At 37.9% G+C, this 24,156-nt stretch overlaps 1 protein-coding gene, 1 non-coding gene and 1 pseudogene across 4 annotated transcripts in view; 2 read left to right on the top strand and 1 right to left on the bottom strand.

The window, feature by feature from the left end:
• Nucleotides 1-20,331, top strand: part of LOC100396712 (bile acid-CoA:amino acid N-acyltransferase) — a 34,071-nt gene extending 13,740 nt beyond the window's left edge. Inside the window, exons 2-5 of one of the 3 annotated variants that reach the window (XM_054258392.2) lie at nucleotides 5,527-6,043; nucleotides 8,394-8,596; nucleotides 13,939-14,073; nucleotides 19,738-20,331. In XM_054258392.2, coding sequence (XP_054114367.2) covers nucleotides 5,578-6,043; nucleotides 8,394-8,596; nucleotides 13,939-14,073; nucleotides 19,738-19,770 — 837 coding nt within the window. In that variant the 5' untranslated portion in view covers nucleotides 5,527-5,577 and the 3' untranslated portion in view covers nucleotides 19,771-20,331. Of the gene's footprint in view, nucleotides 1-5,158; nucleotides 6,044-8,393; nucleotides 8,597-13,938; nucleotides 17,092-19,737 lie in introns of those variants that run through there. The other 2 variants (XM_009000359.5, XM_078373441.1) reach the window with 2 other exon arrangements.
• Nucleotides 15,986-16,448, bottom strand: LOC118143600 (prostaglandin E synthase 3 pseudogene; annotated as a pseudogene).
• A 3,539-nt stretch (nucleotides 20,332-23,870) lies between the features above and the next one.
• On the top strand, nucleotides 23,871-24,010 carry LOC118147947 (U4 spliceosomal RNA). The gene has a single exon (XR_004734654.2). It is a non-coding gene; the product is annotated as a U4 spliceosomal RNA (small nuclear RNA).
• The last annotated feature ends 146 nt before the right edge of the window (nucleotides 24,011-24,156 follow it).

Raw genomic sequence — 24,156 nt, 5'->3', positions numbered from 1 at the left:
GTCTTCCTCAGTTATCCTAAGTTCCAGGCACCCAAGGATGGCTATGAAGGGCAAGGTGCATTTGGGTCTTGAATTTACTCAGCAAGTGTTGACCTTAAGACAGAGGAGATTGCTGTGAAGCTAATGCCTGACCCTTTTACACAAAGCAAGGAGGCAGAGCTGGGCTAGGGAGAATTCTACATGGCCTCAGGCCTTACTGCGACCATTTACGTAGATTCTAGAATCTAAAGGCTCTAAGACATAAGGTCACAGACAATTCAAACAAGTATTATAAAATATCACAGAAGTGACTGTTTATAACCTTAAAATGTCTATTAGAAATAGCCTAAATCTGATCAGTAGAATTATATTTAATTCTCACAATACAAAAGACAATCCTATTTTATTTTACCAACAGTTTAAAAACTACCATTATTTACCAAAGATAACTAAAATTATGTGAACTAAAAGGCATGTGAGTTTTTATTGCTTTAATAAAATATTTGATTTAAGTACTTTTATAAGCCAATTAATTAGAACTTTTAAAATGTATTTTGTTGGTGAAATATCACATACACATTACACATATAAACATAGATATACAGACATACAGAGAAATCTTTTATAGCTGTGAAAGACTCTTCATTTGCCAGTTTCTAAATAGTTTCTCTCTACACCTTTAGATGACTAATCTCTTGATTACCTGTTCCGTTTTGATAAATAATAGATGGCCAGGCAACTCTCAATTTGTATTAACACAGACATAATTCTTAGGGTAAAAGAGGTAGAAAATTTACATCTTGAAGTCAGAGAACTTAGATCTAAACACGTTATCTGCGGAGACAAAGAAGAACACAGCTTAAAGCCTAATTCAGACAAAATTGCTAGGAAAAGTTTCTTAACAAAAGTAAGTTTGTTATGTAAACTTTAAGCCTAAAAGTTTTCAGTGGTTTAGATGCAGAGAAAAGGATGTCCTTACAAATGGAAATTTTCTTTTTTGTTTGTTTGTTTGTTGTTGTTGTTTGTTTGAGATGCAGTCTCAGTCTGTTGCCCAGGGTGGAGTTTGGTGGCAGGATCTTAGCTCACTGCAGCCTCCACCTCCCAAGTTCATGCAGTTATCCTGCCTCAGCCTCCTGAGTAGCTGGGATTACAGGCACACTACAGATATTTTACAGTCCAGGAGAGAATGGAATGATATATTTAAAGTACAAAAAGAAAAACAACTGCCAGCCAACATTACTACCCCAGCAAAGTAGCCCTTATTAAATGAAGAAAAAATAAACTCTTTCCAATACAAGCAAAAGCTTCGAGAATTCATCACCACTAGACCGGCCCTACAAGAAATGTTTAAGTGAGTCATATAGCTGGAAGTGAAAGGACAACATCTACCATCATGAAAACATGTGAAAGTAGAAAGCCCGCTGGTAGAGAAAACAAGCAACTAAGAAAGAGAAAGCAGGACTCAAATGTTACCATTACAGACAACCACCAAACTTCAATGATAAACAACTATAGAGAAAGAAAGGAACAAAGGATATAGAAAACAACCAGAAATCAGTTAATAAAATGACAGGAGTATTAGTGTAATTAATAACCTTGAATGTAAACAGATTGAACTTTCCACTGAAAGATATAGATGGGCTGAATGGATAACAGAAACATGACTCAACTGTATGCTGCCTATAAGAAACTCACTCCTCTGTAAAGACACACATAGGCCACAAGTAAAAAAATGGAAAAAGAGTCCATGTAAACAGAAATCAAAAGTGAGCAGAAGTAGCTACACTTCTATCAGATAAAAGAATTTAAGTCAAAAATGGTAAAAGGAGACAAAGAAGAGAATTACATAATAACAAAGAGATCAATTTAGCAAGAGGATATAACTATTCTAAACATGTATGTACCCCATGCCAGAGTGCCTAAATATATAAAGCAAATATTATTAGTTATAAAATGAGAGATAGAGTCCAATACAATAATAGTTGTAGACTTCAACAACTTATTCTTAGCATTAGACAGATCACTTAGATAAAAAGCTAACAGAAAACCATTGAATTTAAACTGCACTTTAGACCAAATGGACCTAATAAATGTTTGTGTAACATTTTCTCCAGTAGCCACAGAGTTAATTTTCTTTTCATCAGCACACAGAACATTCTCCAGGATAAACCATATATTAGGACACAGAACTAGTCTCAACAAATTTTTGAAAATTGAAATCATATCAGGTATCTTCTCAGACCTGAGTGGAATAAATCTTAAAAACCAATAACCAAAGAAAACTTGGAAACTGTACAAATATAAAAAAATTAACCACCATGTCCTTGAATGACCATTGGAGTAATGTAGAAATTAAGAAGGAAATAATAAAATGTTTCTTAAAATAAATGAAAATTGAAGCACAACACACTAAAACCTATGGGAAAGAGCAAAAGCAGTATGAAGAGGGAAGGTTAGAGCAAAGAAAACCTACATTAAAAAAATGAAAGTATTTCAAATAAATAATCTAATGATGCTCCTCAAGGAAATAGCAAAGAAGAAACTAATAAAGCTCAAAGTCAGAAAGAAAGAAATAGTAAAGATTAGAGAAGAACTAAATGAAAAAATTACAAAAGATTAAACAAAAAGTTGGTTTCTTGGTAAGATCAAATTTGATCAACTGCTAGCTAGACTAACCAAGAAAAAAAAAAAACCCAAATAAATAAAATTAGAAATGAAAAAAAAATTACAACTGATGTTACACAAATAGAATAGATTATCAGGAACTATCATGAACAACTATACACTAACAAACTGTAAAACCTAGTAGAAATGGGTATTTTCATGGACAAATACAACCTACCAAGGTTGAATCAGGAAGAAACAGAAAACCTGAGCAGACCAATAATGAGTAATACAATTGAATGAATAATAAAAAGTCTGCCAACTAAGAAAAGACTAGGACAAGTAGGCTTCACTGCAAAATCTACCATACCAAACTTACAAAGAAGATTTTCCTTAAGCTATTCAAAAAAAAAAAAAATGGAATAGCAGGGAATTCTCCCTAATTTATTTTATGAGGTAAGCATTATTCTGATACCAAATCCAGACCAAAAAAAAAAAAAAAAAAGAAAACTTTAGGTCAATGTATTCCTAACGAACATAGATGTAAAAACCCTTAGCAAAACAAATTCAACAATACATCAAAAAGATAATACACCATAATCAAGTGTTTGTATCCCAGAGATGCAAGGATGGTTTAACATATACAAATCCATAAACATGATATATTACACCAACAGAATGAAGGATAAAAACTGTATAATCATTTTAATAGATGCAGAAAAAGCATTTGTTAAAATTGAACATCCTTCATGATAAAAACCCTCAACAAGCTAGGCATAGAAGGAATATATCTCAACATACTAAAGGCTATATATGGCAAACCTATATGAATGCAGAAAAGCTGAGAGCCTTTCCTATAAGAACCAAAACAAGGATGCGCACTTTCACCACTCCTATTGAACATAGTGCTGGAAGTCCCCAACAGAGCAATCAGGCAAAATAAATAAATAAAAGGTATCCAAATTGGAAAAGAAATTAAATTGTCCCTCTCTGCCAGTGACATGATCTTATATTTAGAAAAAGATAAATACCCCACCAAAAACCTCTTAGATTTTGTGAATTTAATAAAGTCAAAGGGCATAAAATCAACATGCAAAATCAGTAGTGTTTCTATACACCAATAATTAATTAGCTGAGAAAGAAATCAGGGAGGCAATTCCATTACAATAGATAAAAATAAAATATGTAGGAATAAATTCAACCAAAAAGGTAAAAGACCTCTACAAGGAGAACTACAAAACACTGATTAAAGAAATTGAAGAGGACACAAATTTTAAGAAAAACTCATGCTCATGGATTGAAAGACTGAATATACTTAAAATGACCATATTTCTGAAAGCAATGTACAGATTCAATGTAATCCCTATCAAAATGCCCAGTCATTTTTCACTGAAATTTTTTAAAAAATTCTAAAATTTGCGGGGAACCACAAAAGACCCCGAATAGCCAAAGCAAACCAAAGCTAGCCATGTGCAGAAAGCAGAAACTGGACCCCTTCCTGACAGCTTATACTAAAATTAACTCCAGATGGATTAAAGACTTAAACATAAGACCTGGCACCATAAAAACCCTAGAAGAAAATTTAGGCAAAACCATCCAGCACATAGGAGTAGGCAAGGAATTTTTTTTTGAACACTGTTGATGGGAATATAATTTAGTACAGCCACTGTGAAGGACAGTAAGGAGATGCCTGAAAAAACTAAAAATAAAACTACCACTTGATCTAGCAATCTCACTACTTATTCAAAGGAAAGGAAATCATTCTATTAAAGAGATACTGCCATATTTACTGCAGCACTTTTCACAACAGACAAGATGTGGAATCAACCTAAGTGTCCATTAGTGGATGAATGGATAAAGTAAATGTGGTATGTATATACAATGGAATATTACTTGGCCATAAAAGAGAATGAAATCACGTTATTTGCAGCAACATGTATAAAACCAGAAGTCATTATGTTAAGTGAAATGAGCCAAGCACAGAAAGACAAATGTCACTCTCACTAATATATGGGAGCTAAAAAAGTTGATCTCATGGAGGTAGAAAGTGAAATATATATCAGAAGATGGTGAGGGTGTGGGTTGGTGAGGAGTGGGAATGAAGAGAGGTTGGTTAATAGATACAAACATACAGTTAGATAGAAGGAGTAAGTTCTAATGTTTGCTAGGCAGAGTAGAATGACTACACTTAACACATTGTATTGTACATTTCAAAACAGGAAGAAAGAACTTCAAATTTTCCAAACACATAGAAATGATAAATTCTCGAGGTAATAATAGATTCCCTAAATACCTTGACTTGATCATTATACATTCTATGCATGTAACAAAATATATCATGCACCTCATAAATAGGCATAAATATTATATCTGAATAAAAAGGTATCCTGAAGACCTTTAACTCCCACTTATAAGTGAGAACATGTGGTATTTGGTTTTCTGTTTCTGTATTAGTTCACTTAGGAAAATGGCCTTTAGCTGCATCCATGTTGCTGCAAAGGATATGATTTCATTTTTCATGGCTGCATAGTATTCTTATTCCATGATCTGTCTATTTTTTTGTGTTCTGTTGCAGGTGAACTCTTGGTTGCAAGGTGTTTTGTTTACAGGACTTGAGGAAGGAATTAGTGTGAAGTCAAATGTCTCATATCTACAGATGTTCAGTAAATCACCGTTTTCAGCCCCACATCTCACTTTTATCCTCCATTGTACCTGATTTCTTAAAGGTTCTGTATAACAGATTGTGTTATATTTCTAGATGTATTGACACTATTTATGCATATTTTGGCTGCTTCTACACTGGTTTATTACTGTTATAAAATTTGTTGGCTTGTTTACTGTCTTCTAGAAATTCGTTAAAAGCTCTCAGGTGTCTTGTACTAGAAGATTCTATTGGGAATCCTTATCTCTACTTTATTTTACTGCTCCTTCTTCTTTTTTGAGGTTTTGCTGAAGATATTTCTGAGGAATCATCCCAGGTGCCACACTACAAGAATGATTCAGTTGACAGCTACCCCTGTGAGTGCACTCGTTGATGAGCCGGTGCATATCCGAGCTACAGGCCTGACTCCCTTTCAGGTGGTGAGTTTTAAGGCATCACTTGAAGATGAAAAGAGAAACATGTTTTATTCTCAAGCCCACTATAGGGCCAATGAATTTGGTGAGGTGGACCTGGAGCATGCTTCTTCACTTGGAGGGGATTATGTGGGAGTCCACCCCATGGGTCTCTTTTGGTCCCTAAAACCTGAAAAGCCATTAAAAAGACTGTTGAAAAGAGATGTGATGAATAGCCCCTTTCAGGTCCAATTAGAACTTTATGACATAGAATTGCTACCAAACAATAAAGCTACCAGTGCTCCAAAGGCCAGCCTGACTTTGAAGAGGTGGTATGTGGCACCTGGTGTCACACGAATTCAGGTTCGAGAAGGCCGCCTTCGAGGAAATCTCTTTCTCCCTTCAGGTAAGTAGAATTTCTCTGTTTTGTTCTTCCATTTTAAATACATTATCTCTCTAGAAATTTAGCTTGAATATGGATAATACACTTGCTTCCTGCCTTACAATCAATGTTAACCTTGGGTCAGAACAAGAATGGGGTAATATTCCACTCCAACTCAAGTTTCATCTCAACAATTCTGAACCTTGTCTAAGAATGTGACTACATATAGTTTATGGAGTCCCTACATTATGGGATTTACATAGCTTTGGATTTATGCTAAATTTTTCTGCATTGAAGACTGGCTATATGAAGACCCTCATCCTGATGTCATGGAAACCATATCCCAGATCCTTGTGCGGGCTCTGTCAGGTTGAGTTTCAGTTTAGGCATGGGTTATTACCTTGTTGCCACAACAAGCTTCAGATAAGATGCACTGAAAGACTGCAGCAAATATAGAGAATGCAAAGAAACTTTGTACCCTCTAGTTTCATAAATATTACATATTTATAGACTATTCCATGAATCAGATAGTATAACATGCTTCCTAATGGCTACAAAACTTATCGGAACACTCATAGTTTCCCACAGAAATCTCCAAATACCAACAAATAACTTGTTTAAACATCTATTGGTACATTTCTCAGAGTTTATTGTGGGGCCAAATAAAGCAAAGTTAATTTCTCAGAAGAGAAGAAGCAATAAAAGCTTTCCTTTCCAAATTCACTACAACCATGCATTTGTTCAGATAAATTTGAATTTTTAAAATACCCAGTAAATAGCACGTAGACCACTTTAGCACAAATTGCTGTGACTCTATTATCCCACCCAGTTAAAAATCTGTTTATTGGTGCAGGCCTTCCATCTTGGAATGATGTGCTGGTGTAGTGTGCTGTTTGTGAACCCTCTTGAATGATGCATGTGCTGGGTCTCTTGCTTCAAGTGTGTTTTCTATAGGGGGAACAAAAGAGAGTTGAGTTGTGTGAGGTCATAAGGAGGTTGAGCCAGATCACAAATATTTCTTGATGGCAACATTCTTCAAAGATCAAAGACTCAGTACTTTTAAGTGTTCCCCATTCTTGTGAATCAGAAGGTCAAAACGTCCTTATTTATTTATGCAAATGATAATTTGTAACTAAGATATATTTAACATCACTTTATTTCTTTTTTATTCAATGTGATTAGTTATAGTAATTTTTTAAAATTCCCAGTACCCCTTTAAATCAAGCCACTCCTTTCAAACATGGATAGGTTTGGTCTGTCTTAGTTAAAACCACTTATAAAAGAATAGAATATCCCTAATAAGTGCATGGTAAATTTCTTTCAGTGTGTGGGTTCTGCTTTGTTTTGGAAAAAAGTGGCCTATATGGAGTGAGTGTAGAGTGATACTCTGGCCATCCCTACTTTTTACCATGTGTCAGCCTGCAGAAAATGAGCATAGTGTTATTGAATTAAAGGGCCCATCATTTACACATGCTTAGGTGTAAGATTTCATCACTGTATAGTCAAATGAGTGTAACAGAGCAGTGTTAAGTCAGGATTTTAGCGAATACAACCATTTCAAAAACTTTTTTGAACCGTATATTTCTTTGAGAACCAAGTTAAACCTGTGGAACCTCATAAGTAAAATTCACCTATAAATATATATATATACCATATTTAGCATAGATTGTAATTTCAGGATCTTCATGGACTTCCTAAAACCTATTTGTAAACTTCTTTATAGGTTAAGAAGCCTTGGCTTTGGTTGGGTGTGGTGGCCCATGCCTATAATTCCAGCACTTTGGGAGGCCAAGGTGGGCGAATCATGAGGTCAGGAGTTCAAAACCAGCCTGACCAACATGGTGAAACCCTATCTCTACCAAAAATACAAAAAAAATTAGCTGGGTGTTGTGGTGCACACCTGTAATCCCAGCTTCTCAGAAGGCTGAGCCAGGAGAATTGCTTGAACCCGGGAGGCAGAGGTTGCAGTGAGCCCAGACTGCGCCCTCATACTCCAGCCTGGGCGACAGAGTGAGACTCCATCTCAAAAACAACAAACAACAAAAAAGAAGCCCTGGCCTTATTTCTCTGCCTTTCTTTACAACAAGAGTATAGAAACTACTGTGAATTCCCATCTCCTCAGCTGCAGAGTAAATATGTCAGTGAATGTAGTTCCCAAACATTTAGGTGTTGTGTTCCATTATACATTCAATGGGCCTTAATTCTGCCTCAGATAGAAGGCTAAACATGTTGGAACTGTACATGAAAATTTAAATGTTAATTTCAAAATTACATTTGAAATGTAATTTTGCATTTCTGCTTTGTGTTCTCATGTTTTTATTATCTTTTTCACACCTCTTCATGTACAATTCTGTTTTGTTTTGTTATTTTTCAGGAGAGGGTCAATTCCCAGGGGTAATTGATTTGTTTGGTGATTTGGGTGGGCTGGTTGAAATTCGGGCCAGTCTGCTAGCCAATCGTGGCTTTGCCTCCTTGGCCTTGGCTTACCATGACTATGAAGACCTGCCCTCCAATCCAGAAGTAACAGATTTGGAATATTTTGAGGAGGCTGCCAACTTTCTCCTAAAACATCCTAAGGTAATTTTTACCTTTTCAGTAGCTTTGAATCCCTGGGTTTATTTATTTATTTTTAATTTTTTTATTTTAAGAGACAAGGTCTTGCTCTGTCACCCAAGCTGGAGTGCAGTGGCATGATCTGGCACTTGGCTAGAAGCCAGTCCCTTTTGATACTACGATGGGCACAGGCTAACTTCCTATGCATTTTGTCTTTCTGGGCAAAAGACACTGGATAAGAAATAAATTATGTGAATTATAAATAACATGGGCATGAATAGAATTTCAAGTTCACTGAGAAAGAATCATACTTGGAAGTTAAGAGAGGTCAAAGGATATTATGGTTATTTTTAAAAAAGGGACTGGCTGGGTGTGATATCCCAAGCCTGTAATTCTAGCACTCTGGGAGGCCAAGATGAGAGGATCAATAGAGGCCAACAGTTCAAGACCAGCCTGGGCAACATAGTCAAACTCTGTCTTTATAAATATTAAAAAAATAGCTTGATGTGGTAGCAGGTGCCTATAATCCCAGGTACTCGGCAGGGGCTGAGGTGAAAAGATTGCTTGAGCCTGGGAGGGTTGAGGCTGCAGTGAGCCATGTTCCTGCCACTGCACTCCAGCCTGGGTGTAAAAGCAAGATCCTGTCTCAAAAAAAAAAAAAAGAAAGAAAAAGCATAATGCATGCAAAATGCTTATCATAGAACCTGGCAATACTAAGCACTCAATAAAGATGAACATATGTTAGACAAAACTTTCTATGATCAGACTTCTGCATAATTCTTCAGTCTTAGAACTCTAATTATTAACTAGCTCTCATTTTTCTCATCACTATACTTAATCAGACAGATAATCTGTATTTCCTTGAAGATGAGTATGAATCTTCAGTTATTTGCGAGCCCTTAAACATAATACTATACTGCTTTTCAACTCATATGTCTTTTAAAATCTTAAAACATGTACTTTGCTACTATAATAGAGTTGGAGTTTATTAACCCTTGTTAATTGACCAATATTTTTTCTTTCCTTTTTTTTTTTATGAGACAGAGTCTTACTCTGTCACCCAGGCTGGAGGCAGTGGTGCTATCTCAGCTCACTGCAACCTCTGCCTCCCGGGTTCAAGAGATTCTGCTGCCTCAGCCTCCCAAGTAGCTGGGACTACAGGTGCATCCCTGTAGACTACCTGACTAATTTTTGTATTTTCAGTTGAGACGGGGTTTTGCCATATTGGCAAGGCTGGTCTCAAACTCCTGACCTCAAGTGATCCACCCGCTTTGGCCTCTATTTTTTTCTTAATAAGAATTGAAATAAAATTAAATCTGCATACTACATGGGTATGTAGATCCTATATAAGGATCACCAAAATATAATCAGGTTTGCAGAAATAACATAAGCAACAATTACTGAAAATCTACTGATGTATTGAAAATTTTAAATGGCTATTTTTGATGCATATAATGGAACTGCCCTTGGACTGTCAGTCAATATTATCATCGTGAGCCTTCTTCTTAGCTTAGTTGAGAAGTGGAGAGGTTATGTGATTCTCCTTTTCACTGTCTTTGTCTCGTTTCCCTTATATTTGCTATATGACTTTTTCATCACTATTCCTGCCAATGTCATATAAATAGCTAGTTAATGATTAATTAATTCAGGCCTGGAAACCAGATTTTTTTCCCCCAGACTCCAAGAAATCCCATTAAACTTGCTTCACATTGTCTCTTCTGCAGGATGATAGAACACAGATCTTTCTTGCAGGTCTAGTTTCTCTACCTGTTGATTTTAAGTAACTTCTAAGAACTCAGAATTTTCTGATCCTAAATTTGGTAGTAGAAGTTGTGACAAGAGTTATTGTTTTGGCAAGGGTCAGAAACATATTTGTTTCATGCACATATTTGAGTCATGATTTTTTTGTTCATTCGTGTTATACTTGCTTTTTACTTTATCTTCCATGGCCAAATCCATTCTGAGTTCCCATCTTTCCTTACCATAACTGCCACTCTCTATCTTTTATATTAAGATAAAGGACTGGGAGGGGTGGGGGAGAAAGGTAGGTCAAAGGATACAAAGTTTCCATTAGACAAGCAGACTAAGATCTGGAGATCTATTGCACAGCATGGTGACCATAGTAAATACTAATATATTTACTATAAGCTAAAAGATTAGAACAATGAGAACACATGAACACAGGGAGGGGAGCATCACACACTGGGGTCTGTCAGGAGGAAATAGGTGAGGGTCAACGGGGTGGGGAGTTGGGAAGAGATAGCATGGGGAGAAATGCCAGATATAAGTGATGGGGAGGAAGGCAGCAAATCACACTGCCATGTGTGTACCTATGCAACAATCTTGCATGTTCTTCACGTGTACTCCAAAACCTAAAATGCAATTAAAAAAAAAAAAGATTAGATTTTAAATGTTCTTACCACAAAGAAATGATAAGTTTGTGAGGTGATGGATGTGTTAATCAGCCTGATTTGTTCATTCCACCACATATATATGCACTGAAATATCACATTGTCCCCATAAATATGTATAATTATTATTTGTCAATTGAAACTAAAAGTTAGGCCAGGCCCAGTGACTCATGCCTGTAAACCCAGCACTTTGGGAGGCTGAGGTGGGCAGATCACCTGAAGTCAGGAGTTCAAGACAACCCTGGCCAACATAGCAAAACCCCTCTCTCTGCTAAAAATAAAAATATTAGCCGGATGTGGTCGTGGGCGCCTGTAGTCCCAGCTGAGGAGGCTGAGGCAGGAGAATTGCTTGAATCTGGGAGGCAGAGGTTTCAGTGAGCCGAGATTGTGCCATGCACTCCAGCCTAAGAGAGACTCAGTCTCAAAAAATAAAAATATAAATACATAAAAAAAATTAAAATTAAAAAATACAGAATTTCAGAGCTGGAAAGGAACTTTTAATTGATTTAAGCCGTTCCTATTAAATATGCAGGGTAGGAAATAGAGAGTACATATAACTCATTCCATTTGTTTAGTTTTTTTCCCTCTTACCCTAAGAATATCTCACATTTCCATCAGTTTGGCATTAATTGTACATTGATTCATGTATTTCTAGGTGGTATAGAAAATATCCCAAACATTGGTTTATAAAATACCTTTAAAATACAGGAGATCAATTAAAATAAATACAGGAAGTCAACAAAGGTTTTAGAAAAGTGATGCTTCTCTCTGAGACTGTCCTCACCAGGAGCCAGTGCTCAAGGAGAATCAGAGCTTTATTTTGTGGCACAAGAAACAATTTTCTTTAACTCCTTCTCTGTTGAATTCCCAACCAAACTGGTAAACGGGAGCAATACACTCAATACTCAAAAATAACTCATGAACACGTGGCTTCTTTTCATTTTTACTGGTGTTAGCTTAGTTCAGGACATCATAATTTCCTGCTTATGCCAGTGAAATAAGCTATGGCTTTTCTGCCTCCATTTGTGCAAGTCAGAGTTGTAAGACGGGCCTTCATAGAACACAGCTATTTTACTCACTTGGCTTACAAGTCTCCCTATTTATTACAGGATACAGGCCAGACTCCCTAGCATGTTAGACAAAACTTCCTATGTCTTATCTTGTACCTATCTTAAAAATTGTCCTAATTCTCCTCCTTAGTTTGGAAAAGAACTGAAGATGCTTAATACATCTTTCAAAGCTATGCACCATAAAGTTGGTGTTTTCTGTTCCAGACTTCTTATGTTATTTCCCACCTTATACTCTAAAGTCAAGTACTGAAGAACTACTTGTGGTTCCTCAAAATGCCTTGCTCTTCATTGCCTCTCAGTTTTTGCATGTGTTTCTCCCATGGTGAATACATTAGGAATGTTTTGGCTACATTTCCCAGAAAAGTGGCTGATGGTGGCTTAAGCAATATCAACATAAAGCCTCTTATTCTCTTACATAACAGGTTTGGTGATAGGTGGTTCAAACTTTGGTTTAGAAACTCAGTGTGGATTTTGGTCAAGGAGGTTAGATTGACATTTCTGCAATTTTCTATCCTTACTCTGAAGGTCACACAATGACTTTGGCAGTTTCAGGAATTAAGTCAACAGGCCAGCATCTTAGTCTGAAAACAGTGACCATAAACATAGGCTTTCTCTTCATGATTCTGTGTCATTTTGCATGGGGCAAAACCAAAGTTTTTAGGAATAAAATGTTGGCCTTAGAAGAGGGGCTGAGAAAGGGGAATAGATTAGGACCCATCAGAATTTATCCCTTGGGGCTGGATATATTGCTACACTGGACAAAATCACGGTCATATTAGCCTTGAAATTGTAGAGAATGGCTTCTGTGTAGGCAACTAACAGTGTCTTCTATACTCAGCATAGAATACTGTTCCTTCTTGTTGGCTTTCTTTTTCTTTTTCTTTTTTGAGACAAGGTCTCATTCTGTTGCCCAGGCTGGGGTGCAGTGGCACAATCATGGCTCACTGAAGCCTTGAACTCCTGGGCACAAGTAATCCTTCCACCTCAACTTCCTGAGTAGCTGGGCCTACAGGCACACACTGCCATATCCAGCTAACTTTTTTAAGTTTTGTAGAAATGGAGTCTCACTATGTTGCCCAGGCTTGGCTTTCTTTTTTGATATAAAGACCCATTTTGCAGCCTGTTTCCTCTGATAGTCTTTCTTTGATCCTGCCATTATTCCCTGCTAATCTGGGTTGGCAGTCTGGCCTATATGCATTCTTATATCACAGAATTTATGATACCTTAATCACTGTTGTGTTTTTTTCCTCCTTTCTCTCCATCTGGCAGTGAGTTCCTTAATGACAAGAGATTGTTCCTTTCTTCTCTGTGATTACCAGTGCTTGCTGTCGGGTGGAGGATCTGAGGATGTTTATTTGATGACTGACAATGAGGGAGGAAGCTGAACCAAGTCTCCTTTATGATATTTTTCTCCAAAATAAGAAAACTTTTGGGAAACCCAAAGCAAATCTAGAATCCTCTGTTGAAGTTTCTATGCTGTACCCCACTGATCTCACTTTCCTTCTCAGTCTCTTCCTACAAGGTGCCCTTTCCTCTAAAGGGAGCTCAGAACTGGTGCAAGAAAGTTTACTAGTCACTGTACTTACCACATTATTCACAATAGTCACGTACCATTTCTCATTCTCCCTACTATGTTTGCATTTCTTTAAGGAATTTTAAACTCAGGACCAAACACAATACTGAATCCATAATATACAGTTGGTAAAGCTTGACATGTTTTTGGAGTATTTCTTTTGAATACATATTATATATTCCAGAATTCTATAGCTAGGGTTGTGGGTGGGATTAATACTTGCTTTTGAAGTTCTTTGGTTTTTTGAGATTGTGGAGATTCTATCCTAAAAGAAGGATAGAATAATTTCTCATTTCTATTGTTTATTTTCAGGTCTTCAGCTCAGGCATAGGGGTAGTCTCTGTATGTAAAGGAGCAGCGATTGGACTGTCGATGGCTATTCATCTAAAACAAGTCAGAGCCGCGGTACTTATTAATGGGACCAACTTTAGTTGTGGCGTTCCACAGGTATATCGTGGTCAGATCTATCCGCCCCTTCCCTATTCTACACAATTAATATCCACCAATGCCTTGGGGTTAGTAGAGTTCTATCAGATTTTTAAGGAAACTCAAGTTGAGGCCAGTCAATATTTTTTTCCGATTGAAGAGGTCCAGGGGCATCTCCTCTTCATTGTGGGAGAAGATGATAAGAATCTCAACAGCAAAGCACATGCTGAGCAAGCCATAGGACAGCTAAGGAGACATGGAAAGAACAACTGGACCCTGCTATCTTACCCTGGGGCAGGCCACCTGTTAGAGCCTCCCTATTCCCCTCTGTGCTGTGCCTCAATCATGCACGATATGAAAATGTACTGGGGAGGAGAGGTGATCCCACACGCAGCTGCACAGGAACATTCTTGGAAGGAGATTCAGAAATTTCTCAGGAAGCACCTCATTCCAGATGTGACCAGTCAACTCTAAGAAGACTAGATGTTCCTAGAAAATAAAGAAGCAACTCTCTTTACCAGTTTTCATGGAGGAATGTCCTCCCCTCAACACACACATTTTTTATTAATTTTAATGATTAAAAAGAGCACAGGGTAAAAACCTATTATTTCACTTATACTGCATAACAAGCTAACCAAATTGGACATGGTGGATAAATCGTAAAACGAATAATTTTACTTATTATTTACTTGACTTTTCTTACCATCAGGTCTTCTAAATGCGACTGAGGTATAGTACACTGGCAAAAATAAGAAAAGGCAAACACGAATAGCACCAAAGTAACATAACCAAAATCAAGTACCATGTCAGAAAACACTGGATAGTAACAATTTATCAGATTAGAGCAGAAGGAGAAAGTTACTGTTAATTATTTTAGTGATATTTTTCAACTTCACCACAGTAAATTTTTTATTACAGATCCACTTCTAAAAGGTTTCCTGTGACATTGCAGCAAGACTTTTTTTCAGAGGAAAAATCCTAAATTCTTCCTCAAATAAAAATACATTATAGTAAATGGTAAATGCATAAAATTACAGTAAGCCAGACACTTAAAAGGACAGCCAAGAAGTCTTCCAGCAGTTTATTAGAAAGAATGTAGACATAAAAAATATCTCTACTGTCATTAATATAAATTGAGGTTTTCAGCCTTGGTACAAGCAGAATTTAAAAAAAAGGACATTAAAAATCCAAAGTGTACTAACCTTTTTTCAGTCATTTGCCATACTTCCAGTGCAAATACAAATCTGGTCTAAAGCTGCAGACTCTCAAGCAACAATGTACAGCTTCCTTCGTCCTTCATGCTAAGAGAATTAAAAGCTTATGGGACAAACAATACCACAGGCTTCAGAAACTATGTTACGGCATTTACTCATTTTAGCTATGATACATCTGGCACACTGACAAGTGGTCACTTACATACAATAGTGTGAAGTGAAATTTTTGAAATCTAAACGTTAGTGGAGTAGTCCTGAAGTGTATACCACAAGAACAGCAGGTTACCAGTTTAAGGTGTCAGCCAATTTGCTTTATCTGCTTTTGAGTCCATATACTATACCCTGAATTTAGTTATCTTTGCCAAAGCTGAGAGCTTCCTATCACATCGGTATTTAAGTTATGAAGAAAAGGAGACTTCGATGATATATTTCATTTATCACAACTGGTTCATCAATTACCTAGGACCTCAACAGCTTCATGGAAGTCTGGGAATGTTCGTGCGTAAGGTTACTGCCTTAGCTGACTTCAACTTGCCCACACGCTGGTACATATCAACCCTCAGTGAAGCCTTTAAAAACACAAACAAGTTGACATATGGGTTAAAGTAGGCAAACACAGCAACTGCCTTGAGAACTGTCAACTCAGGAATTCTCTCAATTATGAAATCTTGCAGAGAAGTTGCTTTTCTTTTTCAAAATCCAGTTGACGATAATATTCTTTACTCCAGATCTGGCATTTTTTCATTACTATCTTGTGAATTAGCATCTGCTCCATTGACTTCTGGTAAATCCTCACCACCCATGTTGTTAATGATCTCAGAGAAATGATCAAAATTAGACACGTCTTCATCCAAGTCATCTTCCCAGCTTTTCCAATTATTGAAGTCCACACTCAGCCAATTAAGTTTTGCTCTTTCTTTTGTTAACTTTGGCTCATGATTGGCCAGATTCTCCTTTTTGTAAACAATATAAAGTTGTTATTTGATGCCGGGAATCATTTGGATCAACACAGTGACAAGGGTCAATTTTCCTTAAATCTTTAAAATTGTCACTTCCGCCAAAAAAGATGAATGTAAGTTTGGATTTTTCAAAATTTACATCAACATCTTTACTGTCTTCAACACAAAATTTAATGAGGACATCTTCCCGTTGATGGCACCACTTTGCAGAAGCAGGCTGCATTGTGAACTGGGTAGGGGGACGGGTGCACAGGTGGGCAGGCCTCTATGGCGGCTGCTGCTAGGGAGTTGCCTCTTTTCTGGTGGTAACTCAGTGTTTTCCTCCCTGGTTGAGCCTCTTCTTTTGCAGCTGCAGCCTGACCTGGGTTCTCAGAATATGCCTAGCGGAGAGAGTGGCTCTTCCTGCTGGGGACAAGAGGAAAGTGTTGGAAAAGGGGCAGGAGGACGGAGAAGGTCAAATCTTGAATCATTAATAAAGATGACTTTGCTCTCCTTTTCAATACTGTATTGAATATTGAAAATATTGAAGTGAATCTTCCCTTTCACACTGCTCTACTATCACCTTATACAGTATCCTGTAACTTATTATAATCATTATTTATTGTCTGTGGTCCATTACTAGAATGTAAGCTCCATGAGGGCGGAAATTGTTGTTCTGTCTAGTGCACACTATATATTTGTTGAATGAATGAACAGAAAATAACACTGGCTACCATTTACTATATAAATGAAAGGTGCTTTGCATGTTCTCTCTCAGCCTTCGCTGCAGACTAATGAAGTAGTTTAATATTAAAGTTCTTCCAGCAACTTGAATAGAGTGATGAGAACTTTTTACATGAAAATAAACTTCAGCATAAAATAACAAATGTTTGCTATCATTCCCTTCTCCTCATGAGGGTGAGAAAAAAAATAAATTTAGTACATTTTAAATTACCTAGTTAGGAATTTTTATGCAGTTGTGCATATATCCATATAAATATATTTCTTTCATATAGGCAATAAATATATTTCACCTCTATTGCAATAGCCAGAACATGTAGGATAAACATTCTTTTGTATACTAAATAATTGTCAACTCCTATAAGTAACATTCCAATGTATTTCTGAAAAGAAACTCAATTCATATGAAAATTTATTATGTGAGAATTCATACTACACTTCCTACCATCTATATTTTACATGTCATTTTGATGCAGGGCGGGTGAGCCCCAAAGTAGGGCTTAGCCTGCAAGCATTCTTGGCTTCGCCTAAGGAAGAATTCATGGCAACCTGGTGTTAGGGTAGAAGAAAATAGCCTGACTCAAGTGGAAGTACTACAGCTTCAGCAGTGTTGCAGCTCCGGTGCTGGTAGAGCTCCCTGACTTCTGCAGAGCAGGACCTCCCCACAGGCAGTGTGCTGAGAGCGGCAGCTCAGGGCAGCTTTGCAGTTGCATTTATACCTACTTTTAATTACATGTAGATTAAGGGGTGGTTTATGCAGAAGTTGCCCAGAAAAGGGTGATAACTTTTGGGTCATGAGTTCATTGCTATGGAAAGGAGCTGCGACTATGAGGTGTTGTCATGGCCACGGTAAGCTGTCACAGCACATTGGTAGGTGTGCCTTACAGAAAACTGCTTCTGCCTCATCCCTGTTTTAGCTAGTCCTCAGTTTGGCCTAGTGTCCGAGCCTCACCTCTGGAGTTGAGTCCCACCTTCTGCCTCAATTTGAACTTCAAAACAATAATTTTAGAAGTTTTAGTTCCCAAAGGTTTAAAATACTGATAGGCTCACCTGAGCACCATCCTTAATGTCATGCAGGCAACTTGTTGAGTATTACTCTTACCCTAAAATATCAATGAAATCAGGAGATTGACACTAGCCTTGAAGTATTGTTCAGAAAAAGAAACCCATAAATTCCCTAGTCAAAGTGCACGTTTATTACCTCATGGGATCAATGCCCTTGTGAAAGAGGTTGAAGACAATCCGCTGAGTTTGGATGTGCGAGGGTGGGGCCCCGTGGCTTCCCCCTGCACCTCCAGGCCATCAAGGTCTGCATCTGCCCTCTGGAGTCTGCATCTGCCCACTTAGTGGCTGGTTATGATACCCTTGATGGAGTGGCCGCTGCTCCTGGAGGCAGCTGATATGTACCTTGCACCTGATCGTGGTGCCTAAAGGGCCAGTTGAGACATATGAGGAGGATGAACAGTTTCTGAGGAAGATGCACCATGTGCTGCCAGAGATATATCTATATATAAATTTTTCTTTCTTTCTAGAAGGAACTTTTTTTTTTTTTTAAACGGGGTTTCACCGTATTGGTCAGGCTGGTCTTGAACTCCTGACCTCAGGTGATCCGCCTGCCTCAGCCTCCCAAAGTGGTAGGATTACAGGCGTGAGCCACCGCACCCGGCTTCTAGAAGGCACTTCTATACTTCTTTGTTTAGTGAATCCCTACCCAGGTGTCAAGCTCCACTCATAGGTACCACCTCCAGGAATCTTTCCTGCTATGTGTTAGGCTCCCCTTGTGAGTACTCCTGGGATTTTATTTTTGGAAGTGTACTTACCACACTCCATTAAAATAGCTGGTGTACTTTTTCTATCTTTTTAGCTACAACAGGGGGTCAGCAAACTTTTCCTGTAAAGGGCTAAATAGTAAATATTTTAGGATTGTAGGCTGTATTAGGGCTTTTCAAAGAAACTGAAACTATGCAGATTGATCCTTGATCTGAAAATCTGAAATGCTCCAAAATATATGGTCTCTATTGTGATCATCAACTGCCATTGCAAAGTGAAAGGAGCTGTAAATAATACATAACCAAACTTTATCTGTTACAACAGATAGAGACTGGATTTGGTCTGCAGATTGTAGTTTGCCAACCCCTGAACTAGACTATGAATTTCTCGAGCAGGAACAGGGTCCTGATTAATTCAAACATCCTCGGATATAACAGGAACTTAATGAATTATTGTTGAATGAAAATGGAACTGATAGCATAATAGCTATGTGATTGCCATTATGGATCTGCATATTGGCAAATTCACAAGCATTTTGGTTACTATCAGGAACTATATTTCACAATATGTTTACTTATGTCATCTGGATGGCCATATGTGTTTTTCTTCAGTTTGCATGTGCATATACTTTATTTTAGTTAAGCAAAAATGCATATATATAGCTTTGTCATATTTTAAGTTTTCCTACAATTTTTCCAAATGAAATGATACAAATCAAACAGAATTTTATTTAAAATAATTTGTCAATGTTAGGGTGTCCAGGCACTCTAAATTTTTCTTCAGTTATTTTTAAGGAAAATCAAGTAACAGTCATTAAGCACTAAAATATGCCAACTACTTTATACCTTCACCTCTATTTTACAATTCCTGATCCTTCTGGAGAATGTGGAAAATTTTTCTGCTGAAAACAACCCTCACAGTTATTTCTGGGGTGTCCTTAGGGGATGTCTCATGTGTTAATCAGTAAGTTCTATCTGCTTCCCTGTAACACTGATCATTCATTATTTTCTTTCTCTCTCTAGCTCTGCTTGCTCCAGGCCTTCTTCAGTGAATGACCGAAGCTGAGTGATGTCCTCTCACCTTTGGTGTGTGTGTGTGGCTCATACATATCACTGACATCTGCGAATACTTCCCTTGTATATGATGAACACCTTATGTCCAGTGCTTTGCCAGTGTCCTAAATTCTCATTGGCTATATCCCTTGAGGGTCTTTGGACCATGATGTCATCTGTTCTGGGGAGCAGCATGGAGAAGGCCTGGATGTGTGCTAGTTTAGCCTGTCTATCACTTTGTTACCTAAGTCATCATGACTTGCCTAGCCTTTTCTGTGTTTCTCTTAGAACCTTAGTGAAAAATACTCATATGGCTTTGGGATTTTGAATTGGTAAATATTCACGATGTGTGAAAAAGCATAATACATACTGTATGATCTCAGTCCCATAAAATCGGATGTTGTGCCTACACACGTACAGGATCTGGAAGAAAATGTCAAACTATAAACTGCTTGTGATTGTGAATCACTTTGTTCTTTGCTTCTTGTGTTTTTCAGTTTCCTATAATGCACATATTAACTTTTTAAAAATAAAGGTTATTGTAAAAGCCAAAAAAAAAAAAAACCCACCAGTTTCTATTTCTGCTGCACCTCTCCTCCACTTCATCTCCTATGTTTGGATCTGGTTCTGGAAATCAGTCATGAAGATGGGGTCCTTGCTATTTTGCCAATGTATCTCCCATCCAGTGTGAGAACTGTGTATCAAAATACCTCCTTTTTCTAGGCATCCCAATATGTCTTTGAGTTCCAAGATCAATCCCTTTTTCCCAAGTCTTTCACTTTTATTACATTTTATCATGTTACTCCCATTTTACAATTTAGAAAGCTGAAGCACATGGCAAGTTAAGTAATTTGTTTGATGTAAGTCACACAGAGTAATGGAGTAAGGGTTCTAATCTAAATCTCTCTGAATCCAGAGACCAGTGATCTTCCAACTACACTTTACTGGCTGCCAGAGATGCAAAAATGAAAAGGCAAGGCTCCTCCCTTAAAGAATTCACAGCCTAAAGCAGAGTATACAATCTGTATGTTAGCTCATTTTTTACATTTTGACAATGGCTATTGGCTGATGAAATTAATAGTGGACCATGGGAATTTTAGAAGTTCCAGTTCTGGGTAACTCTTTGTTGTCTGGGAGAGCTTTTGCTGTCCTTTGGAAAAGTGGTTTCCAAAATGGGACACACATTAGAAACCCCTGTTAAAAATACACGTGCAAGTACCTTATCTCAGACCTATCAAGTCAGAACTTTCGGGTGCAGGACCCAGGAATCTTTACTTAACAGGCTCCTCAGGTGAGTCTTATGTCATCAGCTCACATTGCTCCTAAAATTGGAATTTGGGAGTTGCCCTTTTAGACATTGTTCCAGGGGAAACTGTTCAGAGACCACTGACTTAAAGGAGGAAACACAGAAGGAACTAAAGCAAAGGAGACTAGAGCCAGGAGTTGAGTGAGTCAAGAGAAAAGGCTTAGAAACCTGAGCTATGTGATGAAATATTAGACTCCATTGTGAACACCTGAACTGAAAAGCAGAGTAGCGAGACGACTCTGCCCAGACCCTTCGGCGCATCTGCTGGTAGCCCTGTTGCTGGGGATTTAAAAAGAGGAGCAGTGGATGGTTTTTGTGCAGACAATTTCAACTTTAATAGGCTGGGCTGTTTTAAATGATATAAATTAGCAAGCAACCAGCAAGCATCCAGTGCTTCTAAGTTGGATTCTAAGTTCATCAAGCCATCCTGCTTTAGGATTGCATCTGGCAGCTGAATTCAACGGTGAGTATTTGGGGAGTCAGGGCTGTCATTGCATGATAACGAGGGTCAACTTTCTGATACATCTGCCTGCAGGGCATCTGGAAAGGCTGCTTTCATCATGCTGTGTTTGTTTCTCTCATCCCAGAGGGGAGCTTGATTACCTGAAGTAATCATCACTTCAGGTGGTTCATTGCTCTGAAACACAGATTTTTGTCAGACGCGTCAACCTAACTAAGAGATTGTTGGGTGACTATTTTGGAGGCAACATGCACAACCTGGCTGCCAGAGTAAGGGTTCAGCTAATATGAATTGATAGAGATTGTTTCTTGACTTTCAAAACAGTTTTCTCTGGGATTTAGTGAATGGGAGTTGGGGGAGGTGAGCTGGGGGCTGTGTTTCTACCTGGGCTGAGAGGTGAGGTGCCAGTGTTGACAAAAGCGACAGACCCCTCAAAAGAATAAGAGTTTTGTTTCTTGGTTAGTAATTTTTATCTGCATTGGTGATCTTCTAATCTTTTATTCTTTGTCTTCTGCCTCTTCTTTTTGGTGCCCTGCCAGTTTTTGACTTCTCTTGCTTCGAATAGGTCACTGTCTCCCAGTAATATAGACTTGATCCCTTTCACTGTGGGAGTCTGGAGGTCCCTGACCCCAGCATGGCTTTCATGTTCAGCTTCCAATAAGGCTGTCTCCATATTGCTAAGGGCTCCCTCCCCAACCACTCCAATGCGAATCCTGTGGGAGGCAGCAGAGTTAACGCTGCTTGTCCTCCACTGCTTTGTAACCTTTGTCTCCTGAATACCTTGCAGTGTAGGGAGTCCTGGCTTCCAGTGCAAAAAAGTGGGGAAGCTGGGAAAATATATTCAATTGGATGTTGAAAGGTCTCCTATCTTCAGAAGCAGACTATAAACAGTCAAGTTGGCTTCTATTCTTTTTTATTCATTACCTCAGAAATTTCAATTTTGTCTTTAGCGCATATCATTTATTCTTTTACACATTCATCAAATATTTATTAAGCAGCCACTTACTTAGTAAATATGTGCCAGGCCCTATTCTAAGAACTGAGGAACATAGTGCTGAACAAAGTATAATTTCTGCTTTTGAGAAATTTACAATCTAGAATAGCACCATCCAATGGAATATTCTCTGATGGCAGAAATGTTTTCTACCGACATTGTTCAATAGAGTAGCCACTAGTTACACCTAGTTACTGAAATTAAGTTGTGGTTAGTGTGGTAGATAAACTAGATTTACTGTTTTATTTGTTTTTGATTAATTAAATTTAATTAGCTGTGCATGGCTAGTGACTACTGTATTTGGACAGAACAGAAAATGGATAGTCAGATAAAGCAGCAGACTTTTACAACATCATATGTTAAGTTTGTAATGAGGCAGTTGTTTAGACTAGTAAATAGATTGAGGTTAAAGGCTTTGATTGAATCAGATTCTGAAGGGTGCCAAACACAAAGGACCATCCAAGTCTAACACTTACAGATTTCAGCTGGTAAAGAAATAATGAACTAATTTTAGATTCAGCCAGATTATTACTTATACGTATAATAAGACAAGAGAAGCTAAAGATGTCAGCCCTGTGAGTCCTTATCCCACACACCAAAAGGAAGGCATTGAAACAAAAGGGGCCAGATTGCTTCAATATAAGTTGTGATACACCCTATTGCTGACCAGTCAATTCCAGACTGCAGCTAAATGGCTACAGAGCTGCAGTTCTGCCCTACGGAAGCCTGGGGATTAAGTTGGAAAGTCTCTTGTTCTTCGAGAACCTAGAAGGTATATCAGAAAACTGCCTCATGGCAGTGTCCCACAAGATAGAGGCAGATGAGAAAACAACCTCATGAAGCCTTCTTTGAAGATTTCCTCCCTTGCCATGTTGCTGGGAGGATCACAGGGCATTCTACTAGATTTAGGTCACATAGCAGTCCAAGCTTTGCCTGTGCATCCCATGTAGATACATGCAGAGTCTCTAGGGCTACATGGTGGAGTCATTCCTTTGGAAATGGTCTTAAGTGCTATGCCAAAGGATTTAGACTCTACCCTTGAATCTGGGAGCTACTGGAAGTTTAAAGTAGAAGAGTAATTTGACTTTTGAGTTTTGCAGAGATCAGTCTCACAACATTGTAGAAACTACAGAAAAAAAAACTGTGAAAACAAAGATTTGGGAAAAAAGGATGAGAGTTTGTGGGAATGAAGAAGCGTGTACAGTTAAAATCATTTATGAACACATGGAATGTGAAGGGCTCCATACACAGTAGAAGTGATGAATTAATGAAACAATTCTGCCCTCAAGAAACTTTCAGATTAATAGGAGAGGGGAAACACAAAACGAATGATTATAAGGGTCAGCTTTGTGCAGTGGCTGTATCATAGCCAATGAGGTTTACTGAGGCGAGATAATTGATAATTGAAAACTTTTCCCAATACCCTGCTATGACGACTTGCAATATAGTCAGCATTGGCAATTTTTGACAGTCTATATGGAGATAAATAAAATTTTTAAAAAATGGCTATAAGGCTCAATATGTTAAGCACTTTGAGAAGCATGCTGGAGGGCCCAGAGAAAGGAGAGACCTCTTCAGAGGGGTGTCCTTTATATAGTAGGTAGTTTATTGGTGATGATGACAATGCAG

Source organism: Callithrix jacchus, chromosome 1 (assembly GCF_049354715.1).
Source record: "Callithrix jacchus isolate 240 chromosome 1, calJac240_pri, whole genome shotgun sequence".
Taxonomy (NCBI): Eukaryota; Metazoa; Chordata; class Mammalia; order Primates; family Cebidae; genus Callithrix; species Callithrix jacchus.
Note: the sequence above shows the minus strand (reverse complement) of the source record. Positions and strands in the feature narration are given on the sequence as shown.